Below are 19,113 nucleotides of genomic sequence, written 5' to 3' on the forward strand. Positions count from 1 at the left end.
CCTGCCGCTGCTGCCGCTGCCTCTGCATGCCGTCCCCTATAGTGTCAGGGTCAATTATTGGATGTTTTAGATGCTATCTAGCTTCATTCTGTCACACTGTCATGGCCATGCTGTTGCCCATAATTTTGGCATAATGGTGCGATTAAGCAGCCTCAGAGGCATCCATGCATGCTGCCCCTGCTGTTTCCTGTCCATTTCCGTGGTGTTTCCATCCTTTTCTGAGGTTTCCAGGTGTTTGGCCAAGCTTCCCTGTGCAGAGCCTTGGTCCCCTTGAAAAATGCTCGAGTCTCCCATTGACTTCAATGGGGTTCGTTATTCGAGACGAGCACTCGAGCATCGGGAAAAGTTCGTCTCGAATAACGAGCACCCGAGCATTTTAGTGTTCGCTCATCTCTAGGTGTGACCATTGTTTGTTTAACCCCTTAGTGACCACCCATACTGGTTTCTATGTCAGTCACTAAGGGATTAAACATAAAATGGTCACACCATCCTAAAGAAACCATCTCTGAACTATTTCACTACTGCCATTTGATTAGAAACTCCTAAAACAACATGTCCATTTGGAACTAGGGTCAACATCTGCAAAGAGTGTGTATGTTTTCCGTATTTGCTTGGGTTTCCTCCAAGTCCTCCGGTTTTCTCCCACACTCCAAAAACATGCTGGTAGGTTGATTAGATTGTGAGCCCCATTGGGGACAGGGACTGATTTGGCAAGCTCTGTGCAGCACTGCGTAATCTGTGAGTGCGCTATAGATAAAGGAATTATTATTTCTGTTATCATTCTTCAAACTTGCTCTTTGATAAACTACAATCGGGTTTCTGACCCAATCGCACCACTAAGACCAAAATCTCTAATGACCTACTGTCTGCTAAGGCAAAACACCATTTTTCTGTTCTCCTCCTTCTTGATCTATCCTCTGCCTTTGACACTGTTGACCATTATATCCTGCTGTAGATAACTTGACCCTCTTCTAGATCTCCTCATACCTCTCCAACCAGACATTCAGTGTCTTTCCCTCTGATACTCACCTCAACACCTCTCTGTTGGCAACCATGCTCTCATCATCTCCCGCTTGGACTACGGCAATATTCTTGTCTGTGGTCTCCCAGCTAACCCCCCGCCAATCTATCCCTAACTCTGCTACCCACCTAATCCATTTCTATCCTTGCTTCTTCTCTACCTCTCCTCTTTGCCAGTCTATCCACTGGTAACCTTTGCACGGTGAATTCAATTTAAAATACTAACCGTGACTTACAAAACTGTCCATTACCTGTCCCCCCATATATCTCTGAACTAATAAACCAACATTCAGCTTCACTCTATTACCATCCGCTCTTCTCACAACTATATCCAGAACTTCTCGTGTGCATCTCCCCTATTTTGGAACTCTCTATCAAAATGTGTCATATTGTCCCCCACCTTCCAATCCGTCTAACGTAACTGTTTAAGATTGCGTACATTACACAAAAACTCCACTGCTCCCTTCTATCTCCATATAAATTGTGAGCACTCACAGGTAGGGTCCTCCTTCCACTTGTCTCCTGATCAATGTAGTTTTGTATTTACATTTGTTCTTGTTTTAATGTAATGTATATGAATCCATTATCAATTGTACAGCAACGTGAAATTAATGGTGCTCTATAAATAAATAATAATAATGGGTTCATTTTTGCTTTGTAGTGACCTTCAACTTCCATGGAAGAGATTGAAAGCGGAACAATGTGATACTTGTTTCATTAAATAAAAAAGATAATATTGCATATCTGTAACAGATAATATAAAGGGGTTAAACAAAACAGTTCTGTAACAGAACTTAGACAGAAAATATGTAAAGAGATTTGTAGGTTTGGACAGGTCAACAGTAACATTGTGTCCTCTTCTCCTTTCTAAGTACTGCTGGTCAATGTGTTGTTCCCATAGATAGATAGATAGATAGATAGATAGATAGATAGATAGATAGCATTCGATAAGATAAGACATGAATGAATTAAGTTGCCAAACAGGTCAGAGGAAGACAAACAATCCTCACATTCCAAAGATACTTCACATGAACTTTTGTCTTTTTACAATGTTGTTGAACTTTGAGCTTGGCTAGTAAATCTATACTAAATCCATACGACATGCCTGCAGTCACATAGTAACATCCTCGACAGCAGAAGATATGAGTATTTGTAAGTTAAACTCATTTATTCATCATAGCAATGTAATCTTTTTTCACAGTCCATTCAGTCATATTATTTCTTTACAATACAATGATAATACAATAGGTGGCATTTGAAGTGTGGCTTGATTAGGGGTGTGATAAATGCTCATTTTGTGAAAGGTGAGTAAAAATTAAGAGTAAGGACTCCATGGGGAACATGTATCTTAGTTTACTTTTTTTGTTATAATTGTGACTTTTATTAGGTCATTTTTGCACCTCCTATATGTTAATGTAGTTTTTCTTGTGTTACATATGAAGTTTTTCCTGCCCTGGCAAGTGCAACCTTTGTTTTTTCTTGAGACTTTTTGCTGCAAATGTGTTATGTCCAAGAGTCGATACTACTGTAAATCCACATGCATTTGAAGCTGTGGACTGCATTTTAAGCGCTCTGGCCACACCCCAGGAAGATGGCAACACATGAAATTGACTTAACCTTGAAATTACAACTTACATAAACACATGTAATTTGGCCACAAAAGAAATGATCGAAAGTAATCTTAATTAGCCGAAAAATGTCAATGAATTGTTAATGACAAAAAAATTAACACTAGTGTTAATGTGACATACTAGTGTGTGTCTTCTTTTACCTTCTTATGCCCTTGTTTTCAACAAAAAAAGGCTTTTAAAATAATTCAAATGAGTCTTACTCATTTGCCTAATTTTAAAGCCCTTTTTTGTTAAATACAAGGGCATATGAAGCTTAAAGAAGAGCGTATTCTGCCAGAGGGAGAACATACCAGTATGTCAGTGTGCTTGGTTTACAATGCTTAATCTTGGTGGTAGATTTCCTTTAAAACATGTGAACTTATTACAATTTACATATTAAAAGAGGGTCCAAAGAAAAAAAAACATTACCTGCCATATGCAGTATAATGCCCTTGTGTAGCAAGTAGTAGCTGTATACAATCCTTCTGCTGTAACTGCCATGAACCAGGAGCAGATTATAAAGAAATACAATGATAATTAAGAGAAATGTTGACTGGAAAATTTGGAAAATAAAGATACATAGGGAACACCGCATAAAGTTTAGACAAAGGTGAAAAACAACTCTCAAAAAATAATAAAAAGAAACTACAGAAATAAGGATACATGTCCGCATTTGTTGCCTGTGATGTATCTGCATCTGTTTTATTTCACGTCCACATGTCATCCCTTTTTTAAATGACTGCAAAAACCAGATGGTTGGGTTTTCAGATGACAAAACAAATGGTTATCCAGCATTGTCCGAGATAAAAGCACTGTAAATAATTGTGCTTTCTATTTATTTTTTTTGTGGAGGGGATTCAATTACTTTGATGGAAGTCCATGGTGCACATGGGGGAAAGAATGACACATGCTACAGTTTTTGGGGTGCAGTCACACGTTGCAGTTAAAACTGCATCACAATCATCTTTGAGGCGGTTTTAGGTGCAGTTTTGTCAATTTCACAGGTGAAAGACATGAACTGAACAGGTGAATTTGATTTTGAAGGAGAAAGCTGTTCAACAAATGTCATTCACCTGTTGATTTGATGTCTTTCACTTGTTAAAATAAGTAATACCACCTAAAACCAACCCAAAACTAATTGTGATGCAGTTTTAACTGCAACGTGTGACTGCACCCTTAAAGCATTGATCACGGAAAAACAGTGAAAAAACACTCCGGATAACGGTTGCACTGTGTCCATTGCGACACAAATCTGTAAGCCTAAAAGCCTGACAGAAATGTGGTGCACACCCATTAAACGGAGTCCACCGGAAACAAATTGGTGCACATAGTTTAAGCATAATCAGCACATGCTGGCGCTCTCTGCACATTTGCATTTACGTCTGCATGGTGTTTTAATGGAGTTTGCGTGGCATTTGCATTTACATGGTGTTTGTGTGGCACATGCATTTACATAATACAAGATATTTGCACTTTTGCATTTACTTTTACATTGCATTTGCATCACTTTTTTTGTGTACATTGGCCCATATCTAGTAAAGCCCCTGCACCACTTGGACATTCACTTTAGTACAAACTGCTTGCACAGGTGTTTAAGAAGTGTCTGCGCCATATATGTGTTGCGGCTGCACTATTCCTGATGTGCACTATTTCTGCACTTAAAGGGGCGTTCTGGTGCACATTCGGACCATTGCTGCATATTTATTATGCAGTGTCTGACAGAAGTTAAAGGTGCACCAAAAAAAAGTTGGTGCAGTCTGTTGGAGCAGTGCAAAGAGCAGCAGATTCCCGAAGAATGTGCAACACATTTTATGAATTTGGTCAGTCTGCACACTACACAGGCAAACAGTATCTAGTGCAGTTTGCACTGTTCTTGATAAATGTGGTCCATTGTGTTTGCGTTTACATTTTTATGGTGTTTACATTGCATATGTGATTACAATGTGTTTGCCTTTATGCTATTACGCGTTTCCATTACATTTGTGTATCCATTGGGTTTACATGCTGTTTGCATCTCAATTTGTAACATTGCGTTTTGTAAACACGTTGTTAACACAATGTTAATATTAGAATAATGTTAAGAAAATGTATCAACACAGCATCTAGATGAGCATAGAGAGATCACACACTGTCTGCCACTGATTTGACAGTATGAGAGAAGATTAGCATAACACATACCTCCAGCCCCAGCTCCTCCTTTCTAACAGTAGAGAGGATTACAATGGTCAGATACAGGGACTGATATCTATGAAACCCTGGGGGCTAGAAAGATAATTCAGAGTGCCCCTGAATCTGCGTAGCAGACCCCTACAGAAAGTTATGTTAATCTTAACATGTGTGAGATGGTGAAAGGTCCTCTTTAAAGGAGTTTTCCCATTTCAGTAAATAACTATTACTGTTTGTATAATTAAAATTTAAAACAATTTTCCAAATCTTTACAGTTTTTTAGATCTCTGCTTATTGCCATTCTGTAATACAGGTGCATGTCTCATTATAACACACAGCTTTCTTGAGGGTGTGGGCACAGGTGGCATTAGTGTTGCATTTACAAATGTCATGTCTGGCCCATCCCTCAGGCTCTTTGGTACTAAAGAGCTGTACACCTGTGAACATAGAAGATTTCTATAGAGTTACAGCAAGCAGAGATCTAGAAAACAGTGAGCAATTGAGACAGAAAGCATATTGAAAACTTATTGAAACTTTTCACCATACAAACAATAACATTAATTTGCTGAAATGGGAATAAATCCTTCTATACCCAGTTGTGTTCTATACCCAGTTCTATACCCAGTTGTGTATCTGAACTGGTGATTTGTTTATTTTTGAAATTTTAAGGAGGCTCTGCACTTCTCACTGGGTTAAAGGGAACCTGTGAACAGAAATTGCCATAATAAACCACCACAAGTATGTTGTCAAACAGGTTAATACCTTCCTGTTCATGTTTCCTTCATGGCCTAGTGTGGTCTCATCATCCAGAAAATCAACTTTGAAGTGAGCTAAAAAAAATTGTTGTATAAAGTAAAGGATATGCAGTAATTTGCAAGTTATCCTCACCCAAGAAAATCCCTTTCCCTCTAATTGAGGGCCATCCATCCAGGGACATAAGTAACTGGCTCTCCTAAAGTCTGGTGCATGATCTTGAGCACAAGATAGGGCAAGTTCCGAGGAGGGAATATTTCTGCATGATGCCGCCAAACTCAACCATCAAAATGTGAACTGGAAGGTGCATTCACAAGCTACTGGTGGTGTATTTTTGGTACATTTCTGCTGACAGTTTCCCTTTAAAAATCTACCTACCAATTCGAGCATGATAAACTCGGCAATCTGATTATAGTTGTTATCATAGGATTCTTCCTTGTAAAATCAAGTTTTAAAATTATGCTCATGATTTTTATGCTACCCTAGCCCCACTGTGCCTAATAAGCTGTTAGGACTGGCTTAACAAGCTGTTGCACTGTCTCATCGTCTCTCCCCCGTCTCTCCGTCTATGTGGCCTATAGACTAACCTTTATGTACAGTACTTGTTAAATGGAAGGCAATTCATCTTTGCCTTCTACAAATTTTGTGCTGCTAACTATGGACCATAAATATGCTGCATAAAATGTTAACTTTATTATAGAGCTCTGTATGATTATAGCAATAGATCACTCAAGTAGGAAGGGGGTCGAAATATAATGATTAAAATTCATGTGTATTCATAGTTACATTAAAAGAGAATCCAAGGGATGTCTAGATATACATTCATGAGATAAATGGGGCTATTGGCTGGCTGGATACTGGCTTATGGCTCAGTTCACACACCAGAGAAACACTGCTTCATTGTGTCAATTTTACCTTTATTTTAGTGGGTTAACAGTCCCAAAAGTAGTTTTGTATTGGTTTCTAGATTCACAAGATCTCAACACACATGTGGTCAGGCTTAGCTGTGGACAGATTTTGTGGGATTCCGTATGTTAGGGTACACCTGTCCAGTGAGCCCCTCCCAAAGAGATTTTGGTCTCTTAGTAGTCAGAACTCTCTTAATGGGTTTGTTGCATTTTTCTGAGCTGGTAAAGCAAACCCAGGGAGGCTTTGTTGACACTGTGACTGACAGCTGCCTTGCAGAATTGGTTCTCAGGGCTGAGCTGGGTGTGTGTTCTCTGGAAAGCTATGTAGGGCCATCTTGGTGCTCAGTATGTTTTTCAATTGTGTATTGGGTGATGGAGGCCGTTAGCTGCTGGGAATTCCTCTTATACTTGCTCCTCTCTTCTGACTATATAGCTGCTGGTTCTACTAGTCTCCTGACAATCTTAGTTTTTTTCTATTTTTTCCATATTACTGTGTATTCTGACCCTTGCTACATGTCAGGGTTCTCGGTCAGTGGACCCCCTGGACCACCGTGGGAGATGATACTCACCGTCACTCGGGACCAGATTCTAAGTGGCACCTGGTCTTCACCAGAGCAGGATGGTATTGCTGGGTGCCACCAGGTCATTCCACACGTGCGACTAGCCTGCGGTGGCAGCCAAGGTTGCTGTACAGAATCGGAATCCAGGTTCTAGGCCCGCGACAGGCACGGGAGATCAAGGCAGGCAGGTACAGGAACGCAGGGAACAACACAAGGGTGCTTTCTCAAAGGCAAAAGAGCTTAAAGAATCCTGGAACTAGCCGACCTTTAAGGAAATCCAGAAGCGCCAGTGCCAATCAGGGGTGCTGGCACTTTAAATCTTTGAGTGCAGGTGAGGGGGCGGGGACACATGCGGCCTAGCCGGGAGAAAACTGGATCACGGAGAGGTAAGAGCTGGCCAGAGACCCGGGCAGTGCCGCCACAGAGAGGGGCACGGGTGTGCCCGCAATCCGAGACATGGATCCATGTCTCGGATCGCGGGGGCACCTGCGACACTACATTTATGGGTACCTCTTTCTCCTCTCAATTTTGTACCTTGCTACCACCTGGGACTTCTTGGTTATTCTTACTTGCTTGTGTCTGATGCTATGACTCAACTCAACTAATATGGATGGTCTTTTTAAGAATATAAAATTTTAAGGAGCTTAATAACCCTTTAAATCTGTTGCTACATATGTATTTGTATAGTGGAGATAATGAAGTTGTCTTTTACAAAAGGTCACACCCAAGAGTTCAGTGAAGTAACACAAGTATAAAAGGGATAATCTCCAATGTCAATCATTGTCAGTGACAGTGTCTGCTACAGCACATCACAGGACCTGAGCAAAGCCTAAAGCTTCAGATCACACAGGAAAGAATGGAATCAAACAGGAATCAAGGTATAGTAGGGGAGTTTATTGTAGGTGTGTACATGTTAGTGTATTTCATTTATACAAAACCATACTTCTATAATTTTTAATTCAAAACTAACCAACAAGACATATCATATTAAATATACAGTAACTTATGAATATTTTAGTGTTCTAATGTATGAATATAATCACAACAAACTTTTTTGTTAATTAATTACACATCATTTTTGCAAATGTTTGTATACTGTATGTTTTTTGGATACACAATTGGGATTGATTGAATTGATTGATATTTACTGTTATTGTAATAGATATCAAGTTACAATTTCACATCTGTGACCAGTATGCTCATAAGGAGACCATGGGCATTTTTGTACTGTACAATTTTTTTTCACGTCAACATGACATGTGAATGTTTAGCTGCATTGTCCATATAAAATCACTATCATCTCACATATTTCAAAGGCTCTATTCCCCCTTCCATTATGAAATTCTATTCTCTGCTATTTTAGCAGAATTGTAAAAGAAGGCAACATCCCTACATTGAAGTCAACAGAGAACATTAATGTAGGCTTTCCGCATTTCCACTTTCATGGAATTCTTCCAGGAGTTAGAGCTGAACCATTGTTTAGATGTCGAATTACATTTATGGGTAGTGAGGAGGGTGGCAAATCTTTATAAATGTTAAATGTAAATCCATTATAAAGGAAATCTACTATCAAAATCAAGCATGGATAAACCAGGGGACTTACTCATAGATCCAGGCACCGTGGCTGTAGTAATCTTCTTATATTTGTTTTCCATGGTCTCTGTCTTCTAAAATCAACTTTTGAAATAATGTTAATAAGCCAGAAGGGCTTTGGGGGGAGTTTATTCAGCCCTTCTGTCCAGCAGCATCATCTCTCACTGTTGCACTCTTACACCTGCTCCCCCCTCCCTCTGCCTACTGTAATCATATGGAGGCAGAGGGAAATTTTAGCACACCTCGAAAGGGGAGAACTGCTCTTACACAAATTAACTGCTTGTGAAGCTGCAGCATGGTGGGGCTATGGTAAAGCACCCAAGAGCACTAAGATAATTTTGCAAGTTGGTTTTAGAAGAAGGGAGTCCATGGCTAACAAATACAAAAAGATTACCACAGTCACGGTACCTTGACCTATGAGTAAGTGTCTCTGGTTTATCATGTTTGGTTTTGAAGAATCAGCATTACTAATGGAATTCTAAAAGAAATAGATTTTCTGAACACCTTTATGAATTTTAGAAGATTCCCATCCTACACTTAATTTTTAGCATTTGTTTTAGACAAATCAACAAAATGTATCACATGACCTCAGGAGATGCCAAAGGCCCATAATGCATTAAAGGCATCTCTTTGCCAATGCGCAGGGGATTCACAGGAGAATGGTACATAAGTGCTAAACCATAATGCAAAGCCATTTTGTGTGAAGGCAGTGGGGGCAGGGATGGGTGTCAAATTAGGAGTATAACTTACACAAAAAAAAGTATAATAGAAAGACTTGTGTATTTTTGGATTCAGGTTTTTGGCTTTCAAATATTAAACAGGATTTAATGTGAAAATTTCCTTAGGACAATTAATACTAATAAAGAAAATAATAGGTTAGTAGAGTCATTTCATATTATTACAGGAAAGGTTATAGGGAAAGTGAAATTCATTAAAACTTCAGTAGCGATGTATAGATATTAGGGGGAAGAATACAAGGCAGCTGAGATGTCATTTGTTTAAGGATAAGTGAGTTAGTACCACTAGCCTGACAAAGCAAGAAATTGCCTGCCTTGTCTATTATGTTTAATAATACAGCCCAGGCTACCCTAGTTCCAAAGTCTGGACCATTAAAGAATCATTTCTACTCAAAAATTCTCATGATTCACTGATTATAATGATATTTATAAATTTTAATTCTGTATATAGCACAGTCCTAAAAATTATATCCACATGTACCCTTATAGGGCTTGACCACTTGTGTTCCACTTTTAATATTAACCACATGCCCTCTATTTTTATAGACCACTAGTATATACACTCCTAAATACCATAACCTCACGTTTCCCCAGTCCTATAGTCTAAACTCCTATATGACTCGCCTATTCCTCCACTCCAATTCACAGACCTTTATACACTCACACCTATATACCATAAACTCCATTCCTCCACTCATATATACTCATAACTCCCTGAACCATCTCTCCTATAGTTTAATAAACATTAACAGGAAAAGATTGAAACATTTTTTTAAAGGACATTCACTCTGTAGAGCAATAACTGCCTATAAATAGGAAACTTTGTGACCAATTGTCATTTTAGCTACCATTGTAACATAACTGGGGTGACTAAGGAGGTGATAATAACTATCTGAATGTCCTCCAGCCTGAGTACATATGGAGAGTGTTGTCTGATGTAAAGTTGGTCCTAAAGGAGGTACCTAAGCCTGTATTTGCAAAGAAGAAGTGCAAGGTTCTTGTTTGTTATGAGATTAGTTTTTAATATTATTACAAATAAAGATTGATATTTTAATGTTCTTATTTACAGGCAGTTATTGCTTTACTTTTGACTTGACAAAGATTTTTGGGGGACAAAACTAAATAACTTGGAAGGCAGCAGTCCTTTAATGTGGTTTCTATTGACACCCACTCTGTAGCTGGATGCCCTCAAGTGCCTAAAGGCAAAAATAGACGAGACCTTATAGCTGCTGGATTATCATTAGCTGTCTATTACCAGTGCATGGGCGAAAAACTCCATTGTTTGTTAACAGATGTTTTCTTCACTTTCCCCATGACCAGGCACACTGGCACATGTTGGCTATGGCAATCAATTACTGGAATCTACGGACTGAAATTGCTGGATCCAACACTGTATTCAACGATTCAACTTATTCTTACTAAGCAAACCTTGGTGTCCTTTCTTGAATCACATGTGTTATGGCAGTTTCTGACAGCCTTCCATGTACTTTGTACAGTATAAGGCTACATTCACACACATGTATGGGGGACGTATATACGGCCGACGTATGTACGGCCAATATACGTCCCCCAGACACTTCTATGGGCTCACGGGCCTGTACGGGAGCGGTACGGTGCCGCACACGTGCGGCACCGTACCACTCCGTAGCCCAGGAAAAGATAGGACATGTCCTATCTTTTCACGTGATACGGCGCCGTGCGCTGTATCTGCCTATGAAGAGGGGCGAGGGTGAGCAGCGCTCATCCCCTGCTCCTCTCCGCAGCGCCAATGTACTACGGTATGGCGGGCATACATCGTGTGAATGTAGCCTGAGTGTCCATATAGACACTTAAAAAAACTTATAGGCCCACCTTGTCTTCACAGCACAGAAAGAAGAGAGATCTAGAGTTTTCTCCCATAAAACTATACTATATATCAATTTGCTCAGCCCATTCCTGGTCTTACAGCATGCAGATAACATATTTAGCATTTTCATGGTAACAGGTTTACTTTATTGAGCTGCAAAATGGTTTGATAAAGTCTTGAACATTTCAAGGGACACACAATTTTTTCAGCGGTATTGGATCTCTTTTTAATTCAGATCAAGATTATTAAGACCAAACAAAATAAAGATATGGAACATTAAATATGGGAGTGAAGCAAAAATGGGATAGTTCCTGTGTAGCATGTATTCATAATTCAATACAGTTCTGTAGAACAGACAGCACATCATTTTATAATGCAATTTTATAACGCAATAAAATCTATTCTTGTTAGTTTGTTAAAAACTAAAAAAAAATATATTTTTCCTAATTCCTCTTTACAGTTGACCAACATTTTGACTTGTGTATCAAAATCAATAACAGAAATCATCACACTGATGAAATCACCACAAAACGTCTAATAGTCAGACGGGGACAGGACTTTAAAATCTGTTTACAGAAGTCTATCAATGGCTTAATTGAAGTGAAAAAAGAAAGTTTAACTTTTATAGTTGAACCAGGTAAGTCATTTAACATTTGCAAATATGGAGATGTCCTTGTTTGATTTTTGCCATGATTTGGGGGATATTATTGCAAAGTCGTAGTGGTTCACTGTGATTGTGCAGTAATTTTTATAAGAGCATGCCAAAACCATAGCGTGAAAACAAATTAGACCGATTTAGCATTGCTATGTGTAAATTCCTGAATGACATGCACAAATGAAAGCTTCCCTTCAGTGCTCCATAAGTTGCAGATTGTGATTTGAGGGTTTTTGGGGAGGTTCCTGGGCCAATGCGTCCTTTGGGTGAAATGTGAAAACTCGTAAAACTGAAAAATAAAAACCTATAACATACTTCTTAAAAGAGTAGGCTGCATATCATAATGAAAGAAGGAGAGATCCTAAGCCTTAAATTAACTGGCTGGATACACAATTTCCCTCCCCTACCTTTTAGACTAAGGGGGACATTTATCATACACTGGTGCTCGTGCCTCTCACACCGTTCACAATATCAGCTAACTGCTGGGTTAATTCTGGGGACACCTCTGGTTCTGGTACAGGCATAGTCTTGCTCCTGCCACCCTGCCCTCTATCCCAGACAAACTTGGACTTATGCCCCTTTTCCTAGACAATGGAACATGTAATTGTGGTACATCAGATACATACACAGATGTACTTTTCCCCAAAACAAATACAAACAATACATCCACAGGCAATGCTTTGTGACATGCCCAGTTCTCCAATACCACTACCAGCAACCCAGTTCATGAAAACATTGGAAACAGGCAATTATTGGATGGCACCCAGTTATCCCCTTCACAAGCAGAGTCCTTTCTGAGTGATGTCATCAGAGTTTAATATCTCAGGGCGAACAAGAGAGTAACTTGCCCCTCTTGAGTCTCTTAATCCCTGGGTGACTCTTTCGGCAACCATCACAGTCTGCATGTGGTGCTGTAACTTTTCAGTTTTACCAGCAACCAGCATGACTGCTGGTGTGCTAGAGTAACCAGTTGCTGCTCTCTGTGGACAAGCAGATCTTATATGACTGATTTTTCTGCAATTGTAACATTTGGTCATGTACTTATTGCTTAAAGACTCCTTCAGTGTAATGTTTTCACTCTGGAGACAGAGGCAGTGATATTGTCCTGGTTTGCTTCTATTTCCAGTTTGTGGACCTGTGGGGGGATGTTCCCCTCTTTGCTCCAGGTGCCCTGTTAGAGTTATAGGAGTCTGCAATCTCTCCAGGTGTTCAGATTCCTTTGGTACATCTCTGGAGCTACGAGTAGATTGTATTTTATACAGCATTTTTATAGCATCATATTCCTAATAAAGCTCAAAGGGCGGCAAATACTTCCAGGGTTTTGCCTTTTAGCCGTAGGCATAAATACTGTATCCACTGCCCAATTTTGTCTGAAGGTCTTCTTATACCACCACAGGAAAATGTCCAAGTTCCAATCCTTGTCCAGAAACTTTCCTGGTGAGGTCCTTTAAGTTTTGTCTATTGGGATTGGGGTTACACAGAACTGTTACCTCTATTAATACCCATCCAATTAACTTTGAACTGGAATTCTCAATCAGCTTGGCGCTCTACAGCTTCTTTCTCTTTTTCTCGCTATCATGCTGCAGCCTCTCTCTCTCTGCTGTGACTGTCGAACAAAATTGAAGAATAAGTTGCAGTTGCCTGTTAGGATCACATTCAGCGAGCTGCTGAAGGGCCATCGGTTAAGATAATTCATGCCTTTCGAGGGCGAGGGCTCTCGCTGTGGTTAGACTCAAGCAGAACTCTTCAATGATCAATATCTGTATCTTGCCTCCATTGAGCTTTTCCAGATCCTTGCTCTGCATCTTGCTCCATCAAAGCACAACCCAACTGCTTGGACTTGGCAGCTAGGTCAATACCTCTCTGGTCATAGAGATGAACTAGAGCCTCCTTTTTCCGCTTTCTCTGCTTCTTGTAGATGGTTGCCATAACTGAATGCAACTATCTAACTGAGTTCCAGTTAAAACATAGGAAAAATACATACTGGACATGTAACCCTGGTCTTATACTGTAGAGTCACATGTCTAGCCCAGCCAACCACAGGTCAAAGGACATTCCTGTGGTTGCTAAGGGGCCGGAAGCTGCTTGATTGGCAGCAAAATGTCATGTCACCATTCGGCAGCTCATGATCCTTGTATATGCAAGTCTACATCTCCTTCTGCTCAGAGATTGGGTTTACCAATTGGTGAAGTGATACTTCTCCCTCCTTCGGTCTAAGGACTGGTACTTTCATACATACCTACTGTTACTTCTTATGGCCATTGCTATGAATGTATACTAACCTAGAGAAATTATATTCCGATTACAAGCTTCTACTCAGTTACCTACATATTTAATTTGAGGGTTTTCTTTCTCTCCCTGACTCTCAACCCCCCCCCCCACCCCCCATTTTCTCCAAGTGCTATCTTTTTAGATATCTGTGCTCTATGGGGTAGATTTATCAAGCTGTCTGAAAGTCAGAATATTCCTAGTTGCCCATGGCAACCAATTACAGCTCAGATTTCATTTTACCATTGCTCATGAATATTTTAAAGGGGAGCTGTGATTGGTTGCCATGGGCAACTAGGAATATTTTGACTTTCAGACATCTTGATAAATCTGCCCCTATATGTTCAATTACATTTGATTTTGAAGAGGATGCAGGGTGAATTTTCCTTGAAAATCTGCCTCCCCTCTGTACATACTTGGCAGTTATTTGTAATGTTAGTTGTCCACAACTTTGTTGGCTTTCACCAGACTCTTTTGGAAATACTTTTACTTTTCCAACTAATTTTTTTTTCCTTCCTAACTCGCGCTCCCCTTCCCATTCCATTCCCGGGGATAGGGCCTATAGCTATTTGCACCCTAAAGTGAAGGGCCTATATACTTCTCAGGCATGACCCCAGGAGCTGTATTAAATACATAAATTAAAGTATAGGACCTCCTTTTACAGGAGGACCATTTTCGCACATCTAATATTATTATAGGTTTTCACTTCAAGGCACCACAGTACCAATCTGATGCTAAATGTAAAGGCATTTCTGAAATAATAAATACAATAAATAAAATTATATGGACAACTTGAATTATTGCCAGCAGAACCTCATGATATTATTTCTCCAATTTCCAGGAAATGCTTGTACTTCTAAGCGTGTGAGACATAGGAAGACTGGCAAAGCAGGGTATGAGGAGTTGTGTTTCTCAAACTGGGATCAACCAATGAACACATTATCAGCTTTTTACATTGGTCATTAAGGGTACTTCTTCTGATGCAGTGTCTTTATATGGTTCAACATCAAAGGAAGATCGCAGGACATGATTTCCTACTGGTGCCAGCGCTGGGCTGTGTTGTCACAGCCCACCCTTGCACTAACACTAAGTGCCAGGGTGGGCTGTGGCTTGAGTGGCTGATAGGTGCCTTCTGTGATGTCATCGGAGGGTGCTAATTAAAGGCTTTAAAAGGCTCCCATAGCTGTCATTCACAGACTGAAGTATAGGAGGAGTGTATTCCCAAACAAATGCCCTTGGGTTTAAGTACCCTAGCAGGTCTCAAATAAAAGTAAAAAAAAAAAACAAAAAAAAACAATTATTCCTGGCGGAAAATGCAGTAACAGATGATAACACCCAAATGACCCAATAATTATTTTAATAAAAAGTGAAAAAAAGTGTTTTACAAAATAGTATCCCATCCTGCAAACAATGACACCTTAAACTGAAGTATAAAAAAGTAATTGGCGAATATGCAAAGTTTTTGAATTTTTTTAATGTATTAAGAATTAATCAAACTTTATAAATGTGGCATCTCTATGAAAGAATAATGGAGAGGTGTCGTCTTGACTGCACATTAAAATCTGTAAACATAAAACCCATCAGAAACTCTGTTTTTCTGCTAATTCCACCACTCATTTAGAATTTTTTCCAGCTTCCCAGTACATGAAACAGAATATTAAATGGTGCCATTAGAAAGTACAATTTGTCATGCAGATAACAAGCCATCATACAGCTTTTTTTTTTTTTATGGAAAAATCAAAAAGATGTGGCTTGTGGAAGGAGTGGAGTAATAACCAAAACGCAAAAAAAAAAAAAAAAAAAGATGCTTCAGTTTTTTGGATGATATGTCAAATGGTGGTAACTATGTATATGATGTCTTTACCAGTTTATATGCATGTATATTTAAGAATATCTTGCAATCTATTTAAAAGCATTACAAGTAGAAATGGGTGAATCGATTCTAACGATTCTAATTCATCACTAATCTGAAGTTTAAGGTGATTCGCGGGAACAAATTTCGAATCTTTTTTTCCCCCTTTATTAGCAAAATATCTGCAGGGACAACGTGTAACATGGGGCAGAGAACTCTGGGAAGAAGAAAGGAACATGGCAGTACTGTTTCTCACTGTATGGGGGTAGTGTTCTTCACTGTATGGCTGTATTCTTCACTGTATGTGGGTAATGTTCCTCACTGTATGGTGGTAGTGTTCCTCCCTGTATGGGGGTAGTGTCCCTCACTGTATGGCTGTATTCTTCACTGTATGGCTCTATTCTTCACTGTATGGCGATAGTGTTCCTCACTGTATTGCCGTAGTGTTCCTCACTGTATGGGGGTAGTGTTACTCACTGTATGGGGGTAGTTTCCCTCACTGTATGGGGGAAGTGTTCCTCACTGTATGGAGGTAGTGTTCCTCACTGTATGGGGGTAGTGTTCCTCACTGTATGGGGGTAGTGTTCCTCACCGTATGGCGGTAGTGCCCTCACTGTATGGCTGTATTCTTCACTATATGGCGGTAGTGATCGTCACTGTAGTGTCGTAGTGTTCCTCACTGTATGGCTGTATTCATCACTGGATGGCAGTGGTGTTCCTCACTGTATGGCGGTAGTGTCCCTCACTGTATGGGAGTAGTGTTCCTCACTGTATGGGGGTAGTGATCCTCACTGTATGGTGGTAGTGTTCCTCACTGTATGGGAGTAGTGTTCCTCACTGTATGGGGGTAGTGATCCTCACTGTATGGCGGTGGTGTTCCTCACTGTATGGTGGTAGTATTCCTCACTGTATGACGGTAGTATTCCTCAATGTATTGCTGTATTCCTCACTGTATGGCGGTAGTGTTCCTCACTGTATGGCGGTAGTGTTCCTCACTGTGTGGGGGTAGTGTTCCTCACTATATGAAAGTAGGGTTCCTCACTGTACGGCGGTAGTGTTCCTCACTGTATAGCGGTAGTATTCCTCACTGTATGGCGGTAGTGTTCCTCACTATATGGCGGTAGTATTCTTCACTGTATGGCGGTAGTGTTTGGTGTTAGGGATTCCAAATTTGAATCGGTTTTATAATGTTTTCATACATTTACAAAAATTAATAATTAATCATAACTAATAACTAACTAATAACTTTTTAATACTTTGGTGTACTGAGCTGTGGGTAGTTTTTTTGCGACTTTTGATCACATTTTTATTGCTATCATTTTAAAGACTGTACGATCTTTTGATCACCTTATTGATCTTTTTTATTGTAACTTTTCTTATTTTTATTTTTACTATTTTTCAGACTCCCTAGGGTACTTTTAACCTAGGTCGTCTGATCAATCCTATCATATACTGCCATACTACAGTACAGGCGGTCCCCTACTTAAAAACACTCAACTTACATACGACCCCTAGTTACAAACGGACCTCTGGATATTGGTAATTTATTGTACTTTAGTCCTAGGCTGCAATGATCAGCTGAAACAGTTATCAAATATGTCTGTAATGAAGCTTTAGTGTTAATATTGATTCTTATGACAACCCAACATTTTTAAAATCCAATTGTCACAGAGACCAAAAAAGTTCTGGCTGGGATTACAATGATAAAATATACAGTTCTGATTGTATTGGGGATACAGTAGTGGGGATTTCCCTTCTCATTCATTACAATGTGCTGATCGAAGGGGTTAAACCGAGGCATCCTTGGGTCTTCCGAAGACCTGAGGCTGTCATGGCTACAGATTGCTGCTCCCCGATGACGTCACAGGGAGCAACGATTCGCGGCAAGATGGTGGCTTTGCCGGCGGCCATCGGAGGGAAAACACCCGTTCACGGTTGTTACCGGTAAGTCTTTGCTGCAATATGCAGCAAAGACTCACTGGCTATGGAGAGGGCTCAGATAAATTCACCCATCTCTAATTACAAGGCAATGTTCAGTAAAGCAGGAAGATAACATTGTTACAACCAAACCGTAACTTTATGAGTAACCTATCTTCAAATGTACATTTGTGTCTTGTGACAAACATTGAAGAGAGTGTCACTCCTAAAATCGCACATGAATGTTTCAGCATAAATATATCTTTATATCCTTTCATTCTATTTATTTTTATTTTTTCATAGGAATGCCTAATCTCAAAAATAATGACACAAAGAAAGTCTTTGGATTATCAAGTAGTAACATGAAGAAGGAGTGGAATGCATCAGTTATCTATGAAGACAGAGCTTCCTTGGAAATAAAGATTTTCCCTCCAGCTGATGCCATCATTGGACTTCACACCTTAAATTTACAAATATCCAATTTTCCACAAGCCAGAATCTATTCTGTTGGGGAATTCATAATACTTTTCAATGCTTGGTGTCCAGGTATTATTTTAAAGGCTTTTTAATCAAACGTATCAATCAAACGTCAATTCTTTGTTCCCATATGAGTGGGATAGTGGCTTACTAATGAACTTTCATGATGAAATCTGGAAAAATGTCTGTTGTCAATTTAGATTCCAGTGAAAAACAACAGTGTGTTATACATTTTAATAGATGGCACATGACTACATTAAAACCAATGTAAATTTATGAATCTATTCACACAACCAATTTTGTTTTTACAGACTGTGTGTTAATTATGATCATAGACTTTAGTTTATTAGTATCAGTGAAAAATAGATACAACTCAGCCATGAAAAATACTTTTTTCACAGTAGACACATTTTTTCATCTGGTATTGCTCATATAGACTATTTAATTCCATAGGGTGGTTATTGTTTTTTTTCCATCCCCTTCCAGAAAGAATGAGTAAGCATTATTCAGTGTTGAATATGTATCTGAGTTACATTCTTATGTTACCATGAGATAAAGTAACCCCATTTGACACATTTAAAACATAACTTTTAATAGGATTTGTTTCTTTAGAATACAAAAACTAAAACACTACTCCAGCTAGAAAGATTTTTTTACATTCCAACATTTATTATTGTAGACTCCACTGTGCAGCACACATAGCCACTACTAGAGGGTACCCTCCAATAAAGATTGACACCTTTTCTACTCC

At 39.4% G+C, this 19,113-nt stretch overlaps 1 protein-coding gene across 1 annotated transcript in view; it reads left to right on the top strand.

Annotated features, from left to right (window-relative positions):
• The first annotated feature begins 2,115 nt into the window (after window positions 1-2,115).
• LOC140068960 (protein-glutamine gamma-glutamyltransferase 5-like) overlaps window positions 2,116-19,113 on the top strand; it is a 76,998-nt gene continuing 60,000 nt past the window's right edge. Inside the window, exons 1-4 of the mRNA XM_072114304.1 lie at window positions 2,116-2,172; window positions 7,735-7,895; window positions 11,654-11,830; window positions 18,189-18,431. Coding sequence (XP_071970405.1) covers window positions 7,874-7,895; window positions 11,654-11,830; window positions 18,189-18,431 — 442 coding nt within the window. The 5' untranslated portion in view covers window positions 2,116-2,172; window positions 7,735-7,873. The remainder of the gene's footprint in view (window positions 2,173-7,734; window positions 7,896-11,653; window positions 11,831-18,188; window positions 18,432-19,113) is intronic.

This window comes from Engystomops pustulosus, chromosome 7 (assembly GCF_040894005.1).
Source record: "Engystomops pustulosus chromosome 7, aEngPut4.maternal, whole genome shotgun sequence".
Lineage (NCBI taxonomy): Eukaryota > Metazoa > Chordata > Amphibia > Anura > Leptodactylidae > Engystomops > Engystomops pustulosus.